This window comes from Sinohyriopsis cumingii, unplaced genomic scaffold (assembly GCF_028554795.1).
Source record: "Sinohyriopsis cumingii isolate HCF-2022 unplaced genomic scaffold, ASM2855479v2 utg001110l, whole genome shotgun sequence".
Lineage (NCBI taxonomy): Eukaryota > Metazoa > Mollusca > Bivalvia > Unionida > Unionidae > Sinohyriopsis > Sinohyriopsis cumingii.
Window position 1 is genome coordinate 643788 of NW_028315961.1, and position 19756 is coordinate 663543.

Sequence of the window (19756 nt, forward strand, 5' to 3'; positions counted from 1 at the left end):
CAAGGATGAAAGAGGAGGAGGAAAGAAGACAAAAAGAGGAGGAGGAAAAAGAGAGAGGAAATTTCAGAATCCCAGAGACAGAAAATTGGGATTCTGAAGCCACATATCCCGCCTCTGCACTCCCAAGAAAAAAGGTGAAAGGAGACTGGGGAAGAAGATGCGTGTGTGGCGCTAGACCAGGAAGGTGCCATCATTAGATAGGTGCATCTGGAGTTAAAAAAAAACAAACAGCCCTTTTCAGGGCTACCCAATACTCTAGAAAAGAAATAACAATCAATTTGCCAATGTGTGTAGGTAGAGTAGTGTGAATATAAACACTGACTCTTTTTTGTGTGAGGGTATGTGTTTGTGTGTTTGTGTTTGTAAGCGCTCACGTACGTTTGTGTGAATAGTAGATTATGGGTTAGTTTATTGTTTCTTAGCGTATGTGGAGAGTATAGCTTGGGTTTTGTAAACGCTCACGTACGATTGTGTGGATAGTAGATTATGGATTTAGTTTTAATGATTAGCGTGTGTAAATACTAGATTTGGGGTTTCTTTATTGATGGTTCACGTATGTGGATAGTAGATCATATGAAATGAGAAAAAGTGGGGGATGTTTTCCTTCACGTCCGCGCGCTGTTTGGTCATGATCTAGGTAATATCAATTTTATGTCTTGGGGGATGTTTTCCATCACGTCCGCGCTTTTCGTATAAGAACCCATAGTATTCGTGGTTCAAACCATTCTACAGAGAAGATGGCTTCAAACCACCTGGATAAAATGCAAACATTGCAAGACGTCCTGGACAATTTGGGCATGATGGAACAAATGCTAGTGAGACTAAATGAAGACCACTATTCTTATAGTCCCCATAGAGTAAAGATGGAGATTAATAACTTAAGAAAAGTAAAGGACATGATAAGTGGTGTGATGAAAGAAATAAAGGAGGAGAAGGAGGATGAAGAGGAAAGGATAAGGATAAGAGCATGGAATGAAAAAATTGAAAAAGAAGAAAAAAATGAGAAGAGGAAGAAAGAAGAGGAGGAGGAGAAGAAGAAAGAAGAGGAGGAGAAAAAAAGAAAGAAAAGAAGAGAAAGAGTGTAGGAGAGAAAATAAGAAGTTGGTGGAGAAATAGAAAAAATTAGAAGCAGAAGAAACCCAAAGGCCCTTTTCAGGGCCACCCACATTTCTCGAAAAGAGAATGACTTTCGATTGCCTACCCTTTTTTATTTTTATTTTTTTTTTTAAAATAAAAATCACATGTTCAATTTCCCTTGTCGCTAAGCAGTCCCACGATTTTTCTCCATGTTAATTTCCCTTGTCGCTCAACAGTCCCACGATTTTTCTCCATGTTAATTTCCCTTGTCGCTCAACAGTCCCACGATTTTTCTCCATGTTAATTTCCCTTGTCGCTCAACAGTCCCACGATTTTTTCTCCATGTTAATTTCCCTTGTCGCCAGATTGTCCCACGATTTTTCTCCATGTTAATTTTCCATTGTCGCCAGATTGTCCCAAGGGGGTCTGTAATGCTAATTTACATTGTTGCTAGGGTATCCCACTAAACTACTTACAGAGCAGCGGGGAGGTGTGCTCTGATCGTGGTACTCTAAGTATGATCCGAGCAGCTGTGTTTTGAACTTTTTGAAGTTTCTGGAGTAGATATTGAGATGAACCAGACATAATTGAGTTACAATAGTCCAGTCTTGAAAGTACTAATGAACACACAAGTGTTTTAGTGGCATCAAATGAAAAGATATTTGCGAATTGAGCTAATGCGTCTTAGCTCAAGATATGCAGCCTTGCACAGGGGCTCGTTACAAAGAAAATCAAGGGATGGGGGTTCTAACCTGTAATAATATAACACTATATTATTACAGGTTAGAACCCCCATCCCTTGATTTTCGTTGTAACGAGCCCCTATGCAGCCTTGGATATGTTCATGACATTTTGGTGCAATGTGAGAGTACTGTCCAGAGTAACACCTAGGTTTCGTACTGATTGTGTGAATTTGATGTTGGCGTTGCTGATATTTATTGTTTGAGGTAAAGGATGTGAAAGAGAAAGTCTTTGTGTTGTGATCAGAATGGCCTCAGTTTTATCATCGTTCATCTGCAGCTCGTTACAAGTCATCCATAATTTCACATCAGAAATGCACTTCTCTACACCATGGTTGGTAGCATCAACTTCAGTTGGGTGGCTAGTGTTGTATATTTGCGTGTCATCAGCGTACAATTGATGAGACACTGGATGATGATCTATGACACTTGAGAGCGACTGAGTGTACAGAATGAAGAGAACCAAAAAACCAATAAACATTATTCCAGGTCAAATACGAAAAAGAAAATTTCAACAAAAATATACATATTTTCTTAAATACTATATATATAATTGTAATCCTAGCAAATAAAATATTGTGTTATGAGTAATTACCAGAATTGTCTAAGATAATGCGTTTTGTTTAAGAGAATTTTTTGTACCCAAATACAGTTGGAAAAGGCCGCTGGTGTTCCGACTGAGTCAAAAATATTACTTCCTGGACGTACAAACAAGGAAGACATACCGGGATATAACTGCAATGCAAACCCGAGTAAACTTGACATGGTGAAATCCTTTCTTTTATGTCCTGCATATTCTAACGATGAATACAGTAATGCTGTTATGTCTCATCTTTATGTGGGTACAAACTGGTAAGACAACTTTAGAATATTCCTGTTAGATGCTGAGCTATTACAGTAGTGATAACCACACTGTGGCACAGGTGCTCTACGCGAGCTTGATGTTGATTAAAATAAACAATAATCTGAAGGAAAAAAAAAATCGTAGAGTGACAAAAATACCGTAGATTAACTCCAAGACCTATTCTGACATAGAACCCTCTCTATCATACTATATTAGAGAGGAGGTACGTAACTACCAAATACTTGGTTCCACCCGTGACCTGCAATTTTCTTCGGTTACTTCCGTCTTTAAAATCACACGACCATACTATACGGCTTGTTTTACTCCTCAGATATTTTTAAATTCATCAAGCCATCATTGACTTTTTTTTATATTGTACCAAACTGAAATCATGGGCTCCAAAACGTGCGATTTTCGCGAATTTTACCTCTTGGGACACGTCCAAGCGCATGTGACAACTGGTCAAAAGAGCTACGTGTACCATGTTTGCAACTCTTTGATACATCCCTTCATTAATTAAGCATGGTAAAAAGCTACTATTTTCAAAACAGGTAAACTATGCGGCACACACATCAATGCCGAAATATGAATGGCTCAAAAGGTTATACCTTAATGTATACCATCATTAATTTAACACATTCAGATGATTCCTAACATGGTACAGTCATGTTATTACCTATATTTGCCTGGGTACAAATAGTCTACATCATGAAAGGGGTCTCTGATGCATGGATGTTATTTAAGTATAACCTTTTGAGACAATCATATTTTGGCTTTGACATGTGTGCCACATAGTTTACCTGCTTTGAAAAGAGAGTCACTTTTTTTACCATGTGTGCAGTGAAAAAGACAATGTCTAATTCTTCCATGGAACAGGATTCAAGTTGATTCATCGAGTTAATGTTAAGTAAAAACTTACTTGTGCATCTACCATTGTTCTGTAATTAAAGAAGGGTTGCATCGTAGAGTTGCAAACATGATACATATAGCTCTATTCACTGGATGTCACATGTGCTCGGACTTGTCCCAAGAGGTAAATTTCTCGAAAATTGCACGTTTCAGAGCCCATAACTTTTGTTTGGTACAACGCAGAAAATTCAATGATGGCTTGATGAATAGAAACATATTTCAGGAGTAAAACAAAACATATAGTATCGTCGTGTGCCTTCAAAGACAGAAATAGCAGAAGGAAATCGAGGGTCATGGGTGGAGCCAAGTATTTGGAAGTTACATACCTTCTCTCTTATATAGTATGGTAGACAGGGTCCTATGTCAGAACGGGTCATGGGGGTAATCTAAAGTATTTTTGTCACTCTGTATGATTTATTTTCCTTCAGATTATTCTTTTTTTTCTTCTCAACATCAAGCTGTCATAGAGCACCTTTGATGATAACGGGCCAAATTTAAAATTTCATTTCAGGTTAATAAATATAGTACTTTTGAGAAGGTCAGAGTATCAGAAATAACAAATTAGCAAATAAAGTATACTCCTTTTCATGGTTTCTGCTCAAAACAAGTACAAACAACTAGTTTTATTGCCTGCAAGAGAAAGAATATATATATATTGACAACAAATCCAGTAATTGAAGGTTTTCTGGGGTCAATTAATGAAACAGTCACTAGGGTAAATGGGTCTTATTCTGACCCCATTGGAAACAACACTGTCCTTTAAACATATCAAAATATAAGGCTTATGTCTGTGGGTCAAAGGTCAACTTTGTATTACATCAGCATTGAGGTAAGGCCACAAATATCAGTGGCAGAAAAGAAATGGCCACAGAAAATAAGATTTTATTCAATCTGATCAATGTGGGTTGTGGATAATTCAATCTACAATACCTGGATATTTCTGACTGGCATACAGGCAGTTAGTACCAATGGGTAATCCTGAGCATCCATGTAAAACATAATCCACATACCTTTAATTTAATTATTTAATTAGATTCCAAGTAATGTATTATTATCACAATAATTCCTGCAATTATGCAAGATAGTTACAAATGTATATTTTTTATGCTTATACACACTCCATGGTAGCAAAAAATTTATATCTGCTGCCCCACTCCCAAGTTAGACTTGTGCAGATTCAATAGATTATGTAAGGTAACAGTTTTTTTAAATTAAAAAAATAAACAGAAAAAGAACAAAAGATCACTTTCTCAACAGAAAAATAGGCACCTATGATCGGTGGCAGTTTTGGTCAATTTAGTATACAATATGTATGTATTTCTGCCTGTCTTATGGTTTTGTTTTGTCATACCTATATGTTTTAACTCTACTTCTTTTTAATTTTGTGTGTATTTATGTTGTATTGCTATATGTCTTGTATGGTGTTAAAGGCAATATAAAAATTATTATTATTATTATAACTTTCGAAAGAGATCTTAATTTTAGTACATTGTGGTTAATAATTATTCTGGCATGAAATGTTAGCAAATTGGCCACAATTTAAAGAATAACAATGGTCAATGTTTTCCTTGCAAAGACTGGCATCTTCTTAATGGGAGTATTATAGTATTCATCTGTTAAATACTTTCATTTCACTTTTACGCTGCCCCCTTCCAAGTTTTACTTCTTCATCAATATATAGCCAAAATGCCTAATAAATATTTGCATGCAATCAAGAGACAATTGCTTCTATGATCCAGATACAAATTAGCTTTCTATGGCTCTGATGTGGCATTATTTAGCATATTTCTAAGTACCTGTGTTTAGGAAAGAAAATCCAACAAACATACTGATAGCACTTCAGTTTAATAGGCAGCACAAAAGAACATGTCAAAAGAACATTTATTAAAACAAGCTATGAATTTCATTGCAGTTTACCTAATTTTGAATATATTTTCATTTCGCTACTCTAGTATTTCTCCTTTAGAATCTTACTTTGAGTTTGAAGTATTTTTAGCTTCAGTCTTTTTTAGCCATTCTCTCTTTTGCTTTTCTTTTTCTATTTTCTTTCACCACTGCTTTTTCTCCCCTTGAGAATGAGAGCCATTTTCTTCTCATAAATTTATAACAACACTTGTCAAAAGATGATGCAATGTGATGACATGTTTTAACGTTGGCCTTTGTGTTCTGTCTGCAATGGCAGTACCAAAAATATTATCTAATTCGGGATTCCATGACATCAAAATTTGCACTCTATTCATCATTACTCATTGATGACAATGAAGTATGTGGCATTTCTTTCTCTTTCTCGCCTTCAAACAGTGATGTTCCATTTGCCAAATTGATGAACAGTGTGCTGACATCAAGCTCGTCATTGGTTGTACGAGCCAAAAGCATTATCTGAGCCAATGATGTATGGAGAATGCTGAAGGTTTTCAACTGCCTCACTGGGTACCTCTACTAAAATAAGTCCTTCTTGCGGTGTTGTTTCGGTATCATTGAAATCCTGAAATGTCATTGAGGCTGACAGGACTTTTTTGACAGGGATTGTGTTACATGCATTAAATGGAGAAGCTACAGGGTCTGAAGTTGTTGAATTAGGTGATATATGCGGAGACTATTGATTGGTAATGCTCTTGAAAGGGCAGACTCAGGCTGAGGACTATCATATGGTACTGATGGCAAGAAAGCAGACTCTGGTATAGCTGCTCTTTGATTGGGAAGAGACCAGTTCCATTGAAGCTGCTTATTTATGTTGCTGGATGTGAATGCATCTTGCTATGCCAGACGGAATAGTCTTGGCCATGTGGCCTTATTGATAAGTAATCCAGGATTTTCTGTCAGGAACTCTGTGCATACCCTGTTGTAGGCTTTACTGAAAGGCCCAAAAACACTTCTATCTAAGGGCTGTAATTAGTGTGTGGTGTGTGGCGGTAATGCTAAAATATGGATATTCTCTTTTTTTTGGTTGCTTCTTCTAGTAATCCAGTGACTTCATGCAACCCATGAGAATTGAGGATCAAAAGCTATGGTCGCTCAGGGCCAAATTTCTTCAAGAAAACTCCCCATAACCATTCTTCACCTAAAATATCCCACACCCAAGCTTTCTCCTGGTAGGTCCATACTGTACCAGATGGGGCATCTGTGCAGTTAAATGACTGCAAACACTTCTTTGTCTTTCCTCTGGCAATGCACATGGGAGGCAATGCTGTTCCTGCTGCACTGACACAGGCGAGGATTGTAATATTTTCTCTATAGAGTTAGATATTCCACCAGTTACACTTCTGGCCTGTTTTCTGGTACACACAGTTGTTGGAGTGTGTTCAAACTGTTTGCCTGTCTTGTCACAATTCCTTATTAAATGAGGACTGTCATGTAGATTTAAATTTGTAAATATTTCTTTGAAAATCTTGGAAGAAATTATCAGCAACTGTGGGGTTCATCATTCTGCTATGTGATGTTGACAACTTCAGGTTTTCTGAGTGCTATTTCAGACTATTGAGCCTTTAAACCTTTCACCAATCTTCTCCTGGTATCCCATTTTTAAATGGTGTACTAATTTTTATTCTTTTGTATAATGTGGCGGTCTTCGTCAACAGCTGCTTCTTGGTAATCCCAAATTCTTTTGACAATGCTTCCAGTGACTTCACAATAATGCCTTCTTCACCCTTTGCCGGTATAACCTGAGGTTGTCCTGGTTTGGACCCTGACAGGTTACGACCAGTCACATGGTCCACTAAGGTCATTTTGGGGATTCCATATTTCAACCTGGCTTTCCTATAGCTCAGCCCAGCTCTTATTGCTGATAGAGTGGATTCTAAATCTTATATGCATACTGTATATTCATTTTCTTCTTTGGCATCCTGCCAGAGTTTAAGCTTATACATAGACATATATATATATATATATATATATATATATATATATATATATATATATATATATAAACAAAGTTTGATACATGATAAAAACAGCAGCCACATCTTAATACCTTTGTGTATCAAAAAAATCTATTAAATATCTAATCATCAAGCTTTTAATTCATTGATCAAAGTTTCTTCATTGCTATGAGTGTCAGTTTATTGATGTAGGCATGCAAGTAGATACAACCGAATAAAGAGCCTAAAAGGTTTTATCACATGCAAGACTGGTCAGAATTACCCCTGGCACAGGAGAATATCATGGGTAATTCTGGCCTTTTTATTTCTTTGGAAATATTGGAAAAATATAATTAATTGGATATATAGTTCAGTTTAGATTGCAAAGATAAAACTCTCTGTGTGAAGAAAAATCAATGATATTCATTTATAATATGATAATACAAACCTGGCATGCAAATAGTGCAGACCCAAATCTTCCTTGATGAAACTTGAAATTTCCCGCTTGCAACACTTTACCAGAATAGTACCTGACATAACTTTGCATTAGCACGATCTCACTATATTTGGTGCCATTAGGGTAACCACTCCAGGGTAAAGAAATGCTTTTCTTTTTTTTGGTATTTGTTATTGTTAATATGCATCAAATATTTACTTTCTGTATGTTTGATATTATAATCTTGAAAGTGGACAGAATTATCCCGGTGGTTGGAATAAGACCCATTTACCCTAGAGAATATAAACAGACTGTACCTGAGGCATAATTTACAAATGTATGTGGTATATAAAAGGAAATTTTGGGGAAATGTGACTCGGCCAATCCAGAATTTGCAGCTATAATTACTCAGAATTTACAATTATGAGTGTATGTCCAATCCAAAAGCCTTATTATGTGTAAAGCTTGTTTTTATTCATGCAAAAGTGAAAAACAAAAGGGATTGGTAACATCTGCCTCCTTACTTTTCAAAAGCAATCTATAAGGACAGTGTAACAAGACAATCCAGATATTTATTCCTTTTAAATGCCTACCTGTATGAGACTTTGTTTAGACTAATTCATCTAAAAATACTGTTTTTATGACAAAAAAAAAGTTTGCATAATACACTGTATATTTATTTTTCTCTAATATTTCCTCTGAAAAGTTAAATACAGTACTGTATATACTTTTTATTTATATTTATTTATTTTGCAGTTGCTTTATTGCATAGTTGAATTGTGCTGACATTTTTTGTCATAATAATATTAACTTATATTTTAAACAGTGTAAAATAAAGATATTATCAAAGACAAATGAAAATGTTTATGCAGGGGGTATAGATGCTACAACAGTTTGAGCTGTGAGTAACCTTAAAAACTTTAAAAGTTTCTTTTAAATTATTACAGGGTGGGGGGGGTCATATTCTTCAAACAGAAAACAATCACATCTCATTTGTGAAGATACAAGTATAAATTTGTATTAATCGTTTTTACTACTACATTAATTTCATATCCAAAGGTATCAAACAGGTTTTATACTATGTTGTAGCAGTAATAATAAATCAAACAGCTGGTTACAGGTAGCGGTAGCAACAATATTTATATTCATTGAGTATATAGTCGCTACTGAAGGAGTCTAACCTTTTGTCAGTAAAGTACCTTATAAATCACCTTAATGTACTTTAAATATATGTATATTTTTTATACAGAGAAGGCGATTTCATTTTGTCACAGATTTCATTGTTCTTTATTGATAAAATGTCAGACTCTGTGGTTGCTACCTCTACCAAGTGCTCAAGGGAGAGAACTTACATGCATTTCGAGTTAAAGATGAGAAGGAGGGTATGTTATAATGCAACTCTATCCCCACAAAATGAAGATAAGTACCAAAATATTCTTGGCACATTCTGTGTTTAGATAAATAAAACCTCTTCTGTGTGAAACCCTCAATGATACACACATTTTGTGGATTTTTCATGAAAATTTTCTCTGAGATGTATCAAATTCTTACCAATAACATATAGTTTAAAAGAAAAGCCAAATGGTTTCCTTTGCATAGGTTATGATGTAAAATGTTCCCGCTATTCATGAAATTATCCAATCAAAGTTAAAGACTGGGAGCCCCATAATGACGGGTACCTTCTCTGTACAAAAATAGTAAGATCGTGGCACTCTGCTTGCCTGATGCGCCCTTTAGTTATGTTGTTATCGCTACACAGTGATGGTATAACTAAAATTCGCAGTGGAAAAATGGAACACAATGGAAATTAAATACATACTGGAAACAATTTTGTGTTTTTAAGCTTGCAGTTAATGAAAGTCAAAAGACGATTGTACTCGATGGATGAATAAATATCTGTTTGTATTGCAAAATAGGAAATATTAAAAAAGAAATTAAAACTTACGTTACGCTAATACTTGTATGAAACTATAGTAAATTCATATGGGTCATGTATACACAATTACTCAAATTAAATAATAATTGTTCTTTTAAAATTTAACACCACAGTAATATTCTTTAACCAGTGGAAATTAAATACATACTGATTCAATCCTGATTATTTAATATTTTGCATGGTAACTATCATCAGATTATCGATATCTATGGTTATTTTTTAATGGTGGCCATGTACTAAGCTTGGGTCAAGAAAAGGCATGTCCAGTAGAATCATCACTATATAGAGTAGTACAAATTTGTTTATCAATATGCGTATCTTTCATTGTGAAATCACAGCATGCGACATTCAATCCAGATTATACTGGACCACACCTTTAGGTTCATTTCACCCAGAAATGTCTACGTACTTTAACATTGATTTTGCTGTAAGTACTTATTATGGCAACTAAATAATGACCTTCCAAAGGAATGTTGATGTAAACGAATCCAAATGAAGTGAATACTCACCGCTTAAACCTATGTAGAACCAAATTATAAAAAATGCAGTATTGACATACACTGTTTTCATAATGTGCCAATGACTTCATGAGGTAAAAACAAAATATCTGCCTGATGAACTTCATTGGGTGTGCTGACATCAAACCATCCATCCTGAATTGTTTCGGGACGTGTTATTGCCTGTCATGACAACCAATCTGCAGCAGCAGCATGTTTGCACCTGCTGCATTGGCGAGTTTGATAATTTGTGTTGTACCTCTCCAATGTCTGCTTTGACATCTAAATCGACTCTTTTATGTAATTATCTGACAATAATTGCCCCTCACGCACACCTAACTTACCACTCATTGCCAATCTTATCAACCAGTTCTTGTATGTTTTTGTATATGGTCAACTTCAATGTGTGAATAAACTTCACGTCCATGATATGTTGTTGCATATCTTTGTTTTTATACATGATATCATGAGTATGGTCTGTCCAATCAGTCGCATATACCGGAAACTCTCCTGGTTTGGGTTGATTTTTTTCATCAATTCTAATATCAAGTCGGGTTCCAGGACCACAATAATTATATCCCCGAAGATGTTTTTCTCTTCGGTACTTAGATCATGGCATTCTCGTTTATTTCCCCGAGTTTCATGGTGATATCACTGCCATGGATCGCAGAGCGATCCGACACCATAAACTAATACTTTTTTATGTCGCATCTTATACAGTTACCTGAGATCGTCTGCACATTATTTTTCACCGTGTTTTTTGTTTAACCCATTAGTATCCATGACTGTCTTGCATCAAACACAGTATAAAGTCATTAGTATAAATAATACTATATTTGTACAATATAAATGTGGTTGACCTTCCAATGACATGCAAGCAGGCACCAATCGAGCATTATATGTATTACCAAAATCCATTCGAGCTAGTATAATTGGTCTGTTTGTGTCTGGTAAAACTAAGTTTTCACTCAACTCGATAATGAGGTGGCTTAAATGGGATAAACTTAATTCAGTAGCGCCATCTATGGATGACCAATGATGCTATAACGTTCTTAAGGAATTTAATGAAAATGCAAAAGATGAAGATGATGTTGTTGCATTTATCACTGACATCGAGGATTTTAACAGGGATATCAACAATCTGGTGGTTTACGATGATGTCGTGCTTGACAAACAAGCAAATCTGGCCAGAATATTTTTACGGGTAAGACATAAAAACACAGATGTTATTTACATTACACAGCAGTACGTAAACAGCAGTACACTCAAGTCCCCAAAGTGATCAGAGGTAACTGCAATTTGTTTGCTTAATATTAATGATGTTGACATACATATGCTGCAAGATATTCATCAGTCTTGGTGTCTAGGCAACATGGACATAAATAAGTTTAAAAACATCTTTGCACATGTTCTGAAAACCCCGCATGGATTCATCATAATAAGTTAAAATGATCCAGCAACACCTTATCGAAATTGATCTCAATAAACTCTTTTATTAAAGAAATATACTTACTGTATAATGAACCAGGAAAATATTAACAAGATTATCTCTGAGAGTGAACAATTACAGTAAAATGGTATCGAGGTTCAACAATGATTTTGAGACAATACAGCAGCAAGAGGGTAGATATACACTAGTGACAGATTATAGATTTATCAAATAACTCCAATGCGAAATGGAATTGTCATTGGCTGGTTTACATGAACAACATGAGGTATTAACAGCAGCTTGCACATGTATATCAATGACATTGTCTAGAGAAATCAGATGTTCCATTGAAAAGTAATAGATTGGATATAGTGTTGAGAAATCATGCTGACAAACCAGAATCAACATTCTAATGATGCCCCATCAGTCACATCAAACTATGATATACCCATGTTATGTTTTTCTGTTCGAAACTCTACATTGTCTTTGGATGGTTCCTGATAAGGTGTATTCTTAATGAAATCACAGACACTGCTAATCTGTCAAACCATTGGGTTTGTTTCATGATGTTCTATTCTTGTGTTAATTTGAAAAGCAATGAATATATGTCATGGTGCTGAAATTCCCTGTTGAGATGATATCTGCCATGCAAATGAATTTTGCTGTGCTTTATATAACTGGGTCTGTGGTCATCATCAGCCACAACAACGTTTACTTACCACTACTATTCATGAACGATAACAACCATGCTTCTTCTGTTCGTGATGGAGTTAATCTTGGCATCCACAATGGAAGTTTTGTTAGTATTACTTTACCAGCAGCTGCAGCATTTATCTTGGCAGATTGCATCATTGTCAGTTGACTTTTGAACTAACTCAATTGTATGTTTGGCCCTAAAGATAACTCTTCTGGCAAGTCTGCAGAATCTGAAGATATGTGACAGGTTTATCACACAGCCAAATCTACCTTGAGCATTGATTTGCGATTGTCGTGCTGCAAATCCCAGGTGTTGCTCTCTCCTGTTAGGGAGGTGGAGCACCACACAAAACACTTTGCTCACTCTAGAGGAGGAAGTGGATTACCACAATATTGTGTTACTATCCATAGACAACTCAGCTTTGTAGCATTTCTCTAAGGTCAGTAAGACACACACCAGGGTGCTCCTTCTCTTTGCATGGTGGTCTGGAATTTCCTCCGCTGGGCTACCTTGGACAGCATTGTCCTTTGAGCCTCCCACTTTCTAGGGAAGAACATATTAGTAGACAGCTGTTCCAGGAATGGTAGAGCCATCTTATGAAATGGTGTCTTCATGACTCCATAACAGAGTTCATTCATTTTCACCTTTGGTAGACCTGTTTGCAATGAGGCTCCTGTCACAGATCAGGGAGCTTACACAGAAGACCTCATCTTTCAGTATTACTATTTGTATATGTTTCCCACTATTTCTTCTGCTACCTCACATTCTGCAAGTCAGAACTTAAACTACTCAGATCATTCTCATTGTCCTTTGGTCAATCATATCTTTCAGTGACATTCTAGATCTGTTACTCAGGTCTCCAGTCACAGGAGGGATTTTGTGTCACAACATCCAGGATCATACCTCCTCAACACCCCACAGATTCTCCACTTTTACACTTGGCTCATCTCAAGCCATATCTGCCAGGACAGGTTTTGAGGCTGGGTTGGCCGTTGCATCTTTCACAATTGGAGACATCTGCGGTTTATGATATCTGATGGAGAATCTTCTATAATTGGTACAGTAAGAAACACGTTGACCCATTGTGCCCTCTTTACCATCTAATGCTGATGTTTTAAAATTCTTTTTTATTCAAATGGCTATAAAACTGCTAATTCCAACACACTTAACAGTTTTTCAGGCCAATGCACAGCTTGCTGATCGTAGATATTTTGACCTCCCTTGCACTCTTTTATGCTCTGATGGAATATGTACTGTCTTTCATGGCCTTTGACCCAAACTCACTATGAACCTTTGAGTGAGGCCTCTTTTTGGGACTTCACACTCAAATGTATGTTGACTTGCTGTATCATCAGCAATATTATTACCTTGCCTATAGACAAAGGCCCATTCAAGTTTAGCAGGCATCATTAATCTATTTATCACCTTTGTCAGTCAGTGATTTTAGCCAAAAATTGGTCACCTTTGGTAGCTCATTCACCAATAGAGATTCCCAGTCTCAGTCAAATCTGAGGTGGAAATGATAGCAATAGGTTATTATAACAAGGAAGGACACTGCAAACCTATTTTAATTAAGCCCATGAGGTTTGAAACATTACTTTCTCATGGACCAATCTCGTTCACTCTTCCCTGGGGCACATCACAAAGGGAACATTTGATGATTCCATACTATCTTCTCCTTCTGCTTGTTAGTGCAGGAACTTTTTCTCTGGGGCCTATAGTTGCAGCACAACATCTATCCTAGAGACACCAACACATTGTAAAGTGGATCTCTCCCTCTAATGGTTAGTAGTTTCCATTTGTCTTTGCTCAGTTGAGACATCAACTGCCCACCTAACTGACAAATACAGCTACGTGATGGCAATTAGTAATGTATTGCTGCTATTAAAATGTAGCATTTTTGGGGTGGGGGGATAAGACTAATATTAGTTATGTTAAATGTACCCATCGTTATTACCAAATGTTCTCCTTCCACCTCACCATTATGTCCTGCAGTGCCATTGTCACTGAAAATGATGACTGTTTCTGCACATGTCCAGCTGGTATATAAGTGTACCTGTGTCATTTGTCAATTCTTAACTCTGGGATGATGCATTTACATTGAATTTTCAACATTTAACAGATTAAGCTACATTATAGCGATGGGTAATTAAAATTACATATACCTCCCCCCCCCTTTTTATTAATCAGTTGGCTAGTTGTTCCAAAATGATCTAATTTCCAATATGGCCTGCATGGCAGCCATGTTGAAAATTGTGTAATTGCTACTCTTTCTAAATAGAAAATCATTTCAGCATTAGATTTTTACCAACAGACATTTTGTTGTGCCTAGTTGATTCTGAATTCAAATGATGCTGTTCTAACATTGGGTGTATAGATACCATGGTAGCCATCTTTAAAATCTTGTTACCACTACTCTTCCCAAATTGATGGTCATATTGACAGTGGGCATGCACTAAAAGACTTGAGATATATGGTTGAGTTTAATACAGGTGGCCCCAATCTTTCATCAAATATATCAGACAGAATGGCTGTCTTTGAAAGTATGTTATTTGTAATCCTCCTGAACTGATGACTATATTGTCATTTTTACAAGCGTTTTGTAATGATATCTATGTTTGTCCTAAATGAAAATGGTTCTGATATTAAACCCAGCATGATTGTAACGTTGGTTAGTTTGAGCATTTTGTAGTTCAAGACTATCAGACATCGTTTCAACACTTAAGAGATGAAAAGAATAAATATTCTTATTTTGAATTCTTACAAATTCTTCATAGCAGAGCATTATGCAGCCTAATAAACTTATAGCTATTCTCGTAAGTTTATAATTTATATTTACAATTGGCAAGGTCATAGTATTTGTGTGTTGAGAAACATTGGATTTATAAACAGATTGCTGTCAGATAACGTTCTGAGCAGTGGAACATAAATTTCATGCAAGCTGTAAAAATGTACCTGTGTTAAATCTTGCCAATATTTATATTAAATATTTAAAATACTTTATAAAGAAGTTTTCAGAGAATTTGTTTATGCTAGGAAGTTATGTATATTTTTGTTTCTTTAGTTACAGGTTTAATTATCGTCAGCCCATCTTTCCCTGAAATTTACACAAGAGCGACAATATCTTGCTATTCAGTTGAAACAAGCAGGATATGGTATCACAAAGGACTTTACAAGGCAAATTGCAACCATCAAAAATGTCTTCCAGGTATGGACCTTCAGCGTGGCTATACATTCACTGCTGATAATGACAAAGCAGAAGTGACAATATCATCCCTGAATAGAACAAGAGATGGAGGTTTATGGTTATGTTCAGCGGGGGTCAACCAGACCATCTTCTTTGATGTGTATTGTAAGTTGCTCTGCTTTATACATCTTTATGAGAATTATGAGAAAAGTATAAGTCAGAATTTATCATATCCTTCAGGGTTTTGCTAGAGCACATTCATTGCAGTAATAACATGAAGATGCTCATTCAGTCATTTGTGTGACTTGTGTGTTGAATTTCCTCCTTCACCATTCACGATAAATCTGAGATACATTCAAGTGTGCATAACAGTGTTTAAATTAGGATATAAATACAGGGCTGGAGATCAGAATACCAAAAGATGTAGGCAGTTTGTTCCAGGACAGTATATATCCAGACACTTCATTATTTTTATAGATTTTTAGAAACTAATTTAACATAACTTTGCTTTAATGTGAATATTATAAGCATGGTTTGTTCAAAACTAAGTTCACAACATTTTGTTATGAAAGCATCAAGGCAAGATAACTGGCAATGATTGATCACGTTATATGGGCTAATGATTTATTATGTTGCGACTAGGACTATTAAGTAGAAAAGCAAAACACCTTGACTGCAAAGCTTTCAGTTTTCCAAAAATGTTAATCCATAATGGGTGAAGAGCATCAATCTGTGTATCCAGAATTTTTTTGACTGTTCATTGTCATAATATGAGTCAGATAAAATGTCTTACATTATCAAATTGTTTTTACCTACCATTTTGGGATTAGAATTAAAAGTATTGATACTAGAATATCTTTATAATATTGGGGATATCCCAAAGTATCCTTGATTCTAACCAGAAATTATCATTTGGTTTCTCCTTGGTATTGTTGCACCATGTTATTAGTAATACAATTTAAATTGTTATTGGTCATTCATGTAATGGGTTTGTATCATATTTTTGAGCTGTTCATTTCTTTTTAACCCTGCTGCCATGGTCAGAAGTCATTATAGCAATAATTTTGGGATTCGTTTGTATGTTTGTTTGTACATCCATCCACACCCTAGATTTAGACTTGTGTACTTTCAAGTGAGATAATTATGGGATCAAGAGTAACACAAATAATACTTCTGGAAGTACAATCGAAGAATGGTTTTCCTTAAAGATTAATGTGAATTTGGATTTTTTAAAGATTAAAGATTATAGCAATATTTAGTATATGATGATTTAAGTGGCATGATTTTTATTTGTGCAAGAGATCATGAGTATGTATCTGTAAATTATGGATTATACTTCAGTTAGGTGTGTATGATACTTCAGGTGTGTTAAATTAAATATCACTGTCATTTATACTAACTTCATGCACATTACTATCATCTTAAGAAGATATAAAGATATTCTTTGACTTAATGAGTTACCTTCTGTGGGGGGCCCCGAGTGGCCGAGTGGTCTAAAGCGCTCTCCGTTACGGATCACTGCCATCTCACCTCTGTCTGCGTAGGTTCGAGTCGCGGATTCAGCCAATGTGGGTATGTGAGAAAGCTTGCCAGTAGCTTCTCGTGGGTCGGTGGTTCTTTCCGAGGTTTTCCTGGGTTCTTCCTCCACCATTAATACTGGCCGCCATGTATAGCCTATTGTGTGCTGAAAAATGGCGTTAAACCCTACAACAACAACAATTACCTTCTGTAAATAAAGTATTATTATCTCTAGACTGGCCCATTGTCCATCTCATCTGCAATCTGTCTGTTAGCACATGTTTGTTACCATTACCCTTCTAAACTACAGTATATACTCGATTATAAGTTGACCACACTCCCTCATTTTATGAAATACAAAAGTTTATTTCTTTTTGTACTGCCTATAAGTTGGGGTGTATTTGGCAAGTCAGAGCTGTCTGAAGGATGACTTCTCCATGGGTCAGAGTTAAACATTAGAGAAATAAAAATGCCAAATTAGATTCATAATGTACGGTAAATTTACAAAACAAAAACAAAAATTAAGATAAAACCAGTTGAAAATATGATCATATTATTACATGGATTCTATTTTTAAAGAAATATATGATGCTTGATATTTTAAATACAGTTATGTGACCCAAATTCTGTTATGTCACACACTAATATAATAAATATAATCCCAGAATGATCTGATTTGCAGTATCCCTTAATATGTTATTTAGGGGTGAAATGATACACATGTGCCACGTATGGATTCGATTCACGATACACTGCCTGCGATATGATACATAACGATATACATATGAACTTGGTCTTTTCATCTTTGGAAGGTAGGTCGTGTCCCTTTATGTATGTTGACATACTGGTTGTATTTCCAGTATGCAGATTACAGATAGTGATAATAGTTATACATTTATATGCAGTTATCATAGATCACAAGAAAACAAAAGTACTTTGAAACAGACAACCTGTTGGTTGTCAGTGAGTTTTATTCAACATTTTAGGCTGTTTAATGGTGGCTCCATTGAACTCACTTTAGCCACTAGGCCTTTTGTTTTGCATGGCATAAATGCTTTGAAAACATCTAATTACCAATTTCATGTCTCACTTAAACTTGGAAGACATTACGATGTTATCTTTAAACTTGGAAGACATTACGATGTTATCTTTAAAACAAAAGTAATAAAGCAATTTCCTCTGGTAAAGAAAATCTCATCTAGAACAAATCCGTGCAAGGGAAATGAGAATGACTACCAACAAAATTGTACTTCCTGCAGAAGCAAATGACTGCTCCAGTCATAGTTACTTGTATTTGTTAGTCAAGAAGGAAAACTATTGACAACACCCTGTTCTGTTCTATAACTTTAAAAAATTACACAATGTGATAAACTTGAGCAGTTAAAATCTTCCCCCTTGCTGATTCTTTGCTAATTTCATTTATTCAATCATCACCTTTATTCACTAGTTAAATATCTCTGCATTAAAAGAGAAATTCCAAATTTGTTCCCCATGTACAATTTAATGAGAGATGCTGCCAATATTTGATCTTAAGGGGGACTTTTCCTTTGCCACCAAAAGAAGTGGGGAGTAGTAACAAAGAAGGGGGAGGAGGAATTGCCATAGTTCAATATTTACCTAACACTTCAAATATCTGTCTCTCTTTCTTCCTGATCCACCTTTTAGAGCTCTACTGAAATCAAAATCTTGTTGAATAAATATTAATATGTTTATTATGTTTGAGCATACTTTTTCCTTATCTGTTTATGGATATTTTTGTGTGCTTCCTTCTAAAGGAGCATATGCATAGCTAGCTTTCACAGCTTGAAAATGTTGGGTAACTGAACACTGAGTGGGGGGTTGCTGGTTACATTGTTGAATACTTGTTTTATGTGTTAAAATTCACTGAATAAATATCTCTTTATAAAGGCGTACCATATTTCATGTTATTTTTCATACACAAAAAAATAATTATTAAATTCAGTGTACGAAAAATCATATGTAAAATAAATAATTATCATTTGGTGGTACTGACCATTTATGAAAAATAAAAGGATCGTACTTGAACAAGTTCTACAGAACACACCCTACTCGACAACCTAATGTTACAAATGAACAATGTAAACATATGTTTTCTGTCTCATTCTGCTCTTAATTCAAGTGTGTGCAAGCTCGTCTGCATTTAGACTTTAGACAATATGTAGCTGTTATGTTGTGTAATGTTGGCAAAATGATTAAGATGGTTTGAACATGTATTAGTTATGGGTATTATTTATTGTCAAAACATTAAGTGCAGTTTGTATTTTTACAGCAACAATAATCTCATTATCAAATTACAATAAAAAATAAAGGACTTGAAATCAAGTTTTAGTTAATACGTGCAAATGCGCATGTGTGTGAGAGCAAGAGAGAGAGAGATGAAACAAAATTTTGTCAGTGTACAAGACCGTATTTATTCAATGTGGTTTTTATTTGTAGCTTTTGCAAGGAGAAAAAACCTACCTGATGATTGTGATAATTGTCATGTATTATGACCCTACCATTATCAATAAACACCGCTAAATCAACAATTCATTCTTGTTTTAATTATGATGTACATTGTCACAGCAACCACATGGCTATGCAGTGTTATTTACAAAATAATTAAACA

The 19756-nt window shown here is 35.4% G+C and overlaps 1 protein-coding gene across 1 annotated transcript in view; it reads left to right on the forward strand.

The window, feature by feature from the left end:
* The first annotated feature begins 2526 nt into the window (after positions 1-2526).
* Positions 2527-19756, forward strand: part of LOC149772829 (nephrin-like) — a 267846-nt gene continuing 250616 nt past the window's right edge. Inside the window, exons 1-2 of the mRNA XM_089947226.1 lie at positions 2527-2669; positions 15487-15774. Of these exons, the coding sequence (XP_089803352.1) occupies positions 2621-2669; positions 15487-15774 (337 nt within the window). The 5' untranslated portion in view covers positions 2527-2620. The remainder of the gene's footprint in view (positions 2670-15486; positions 15775-19756) is intronic.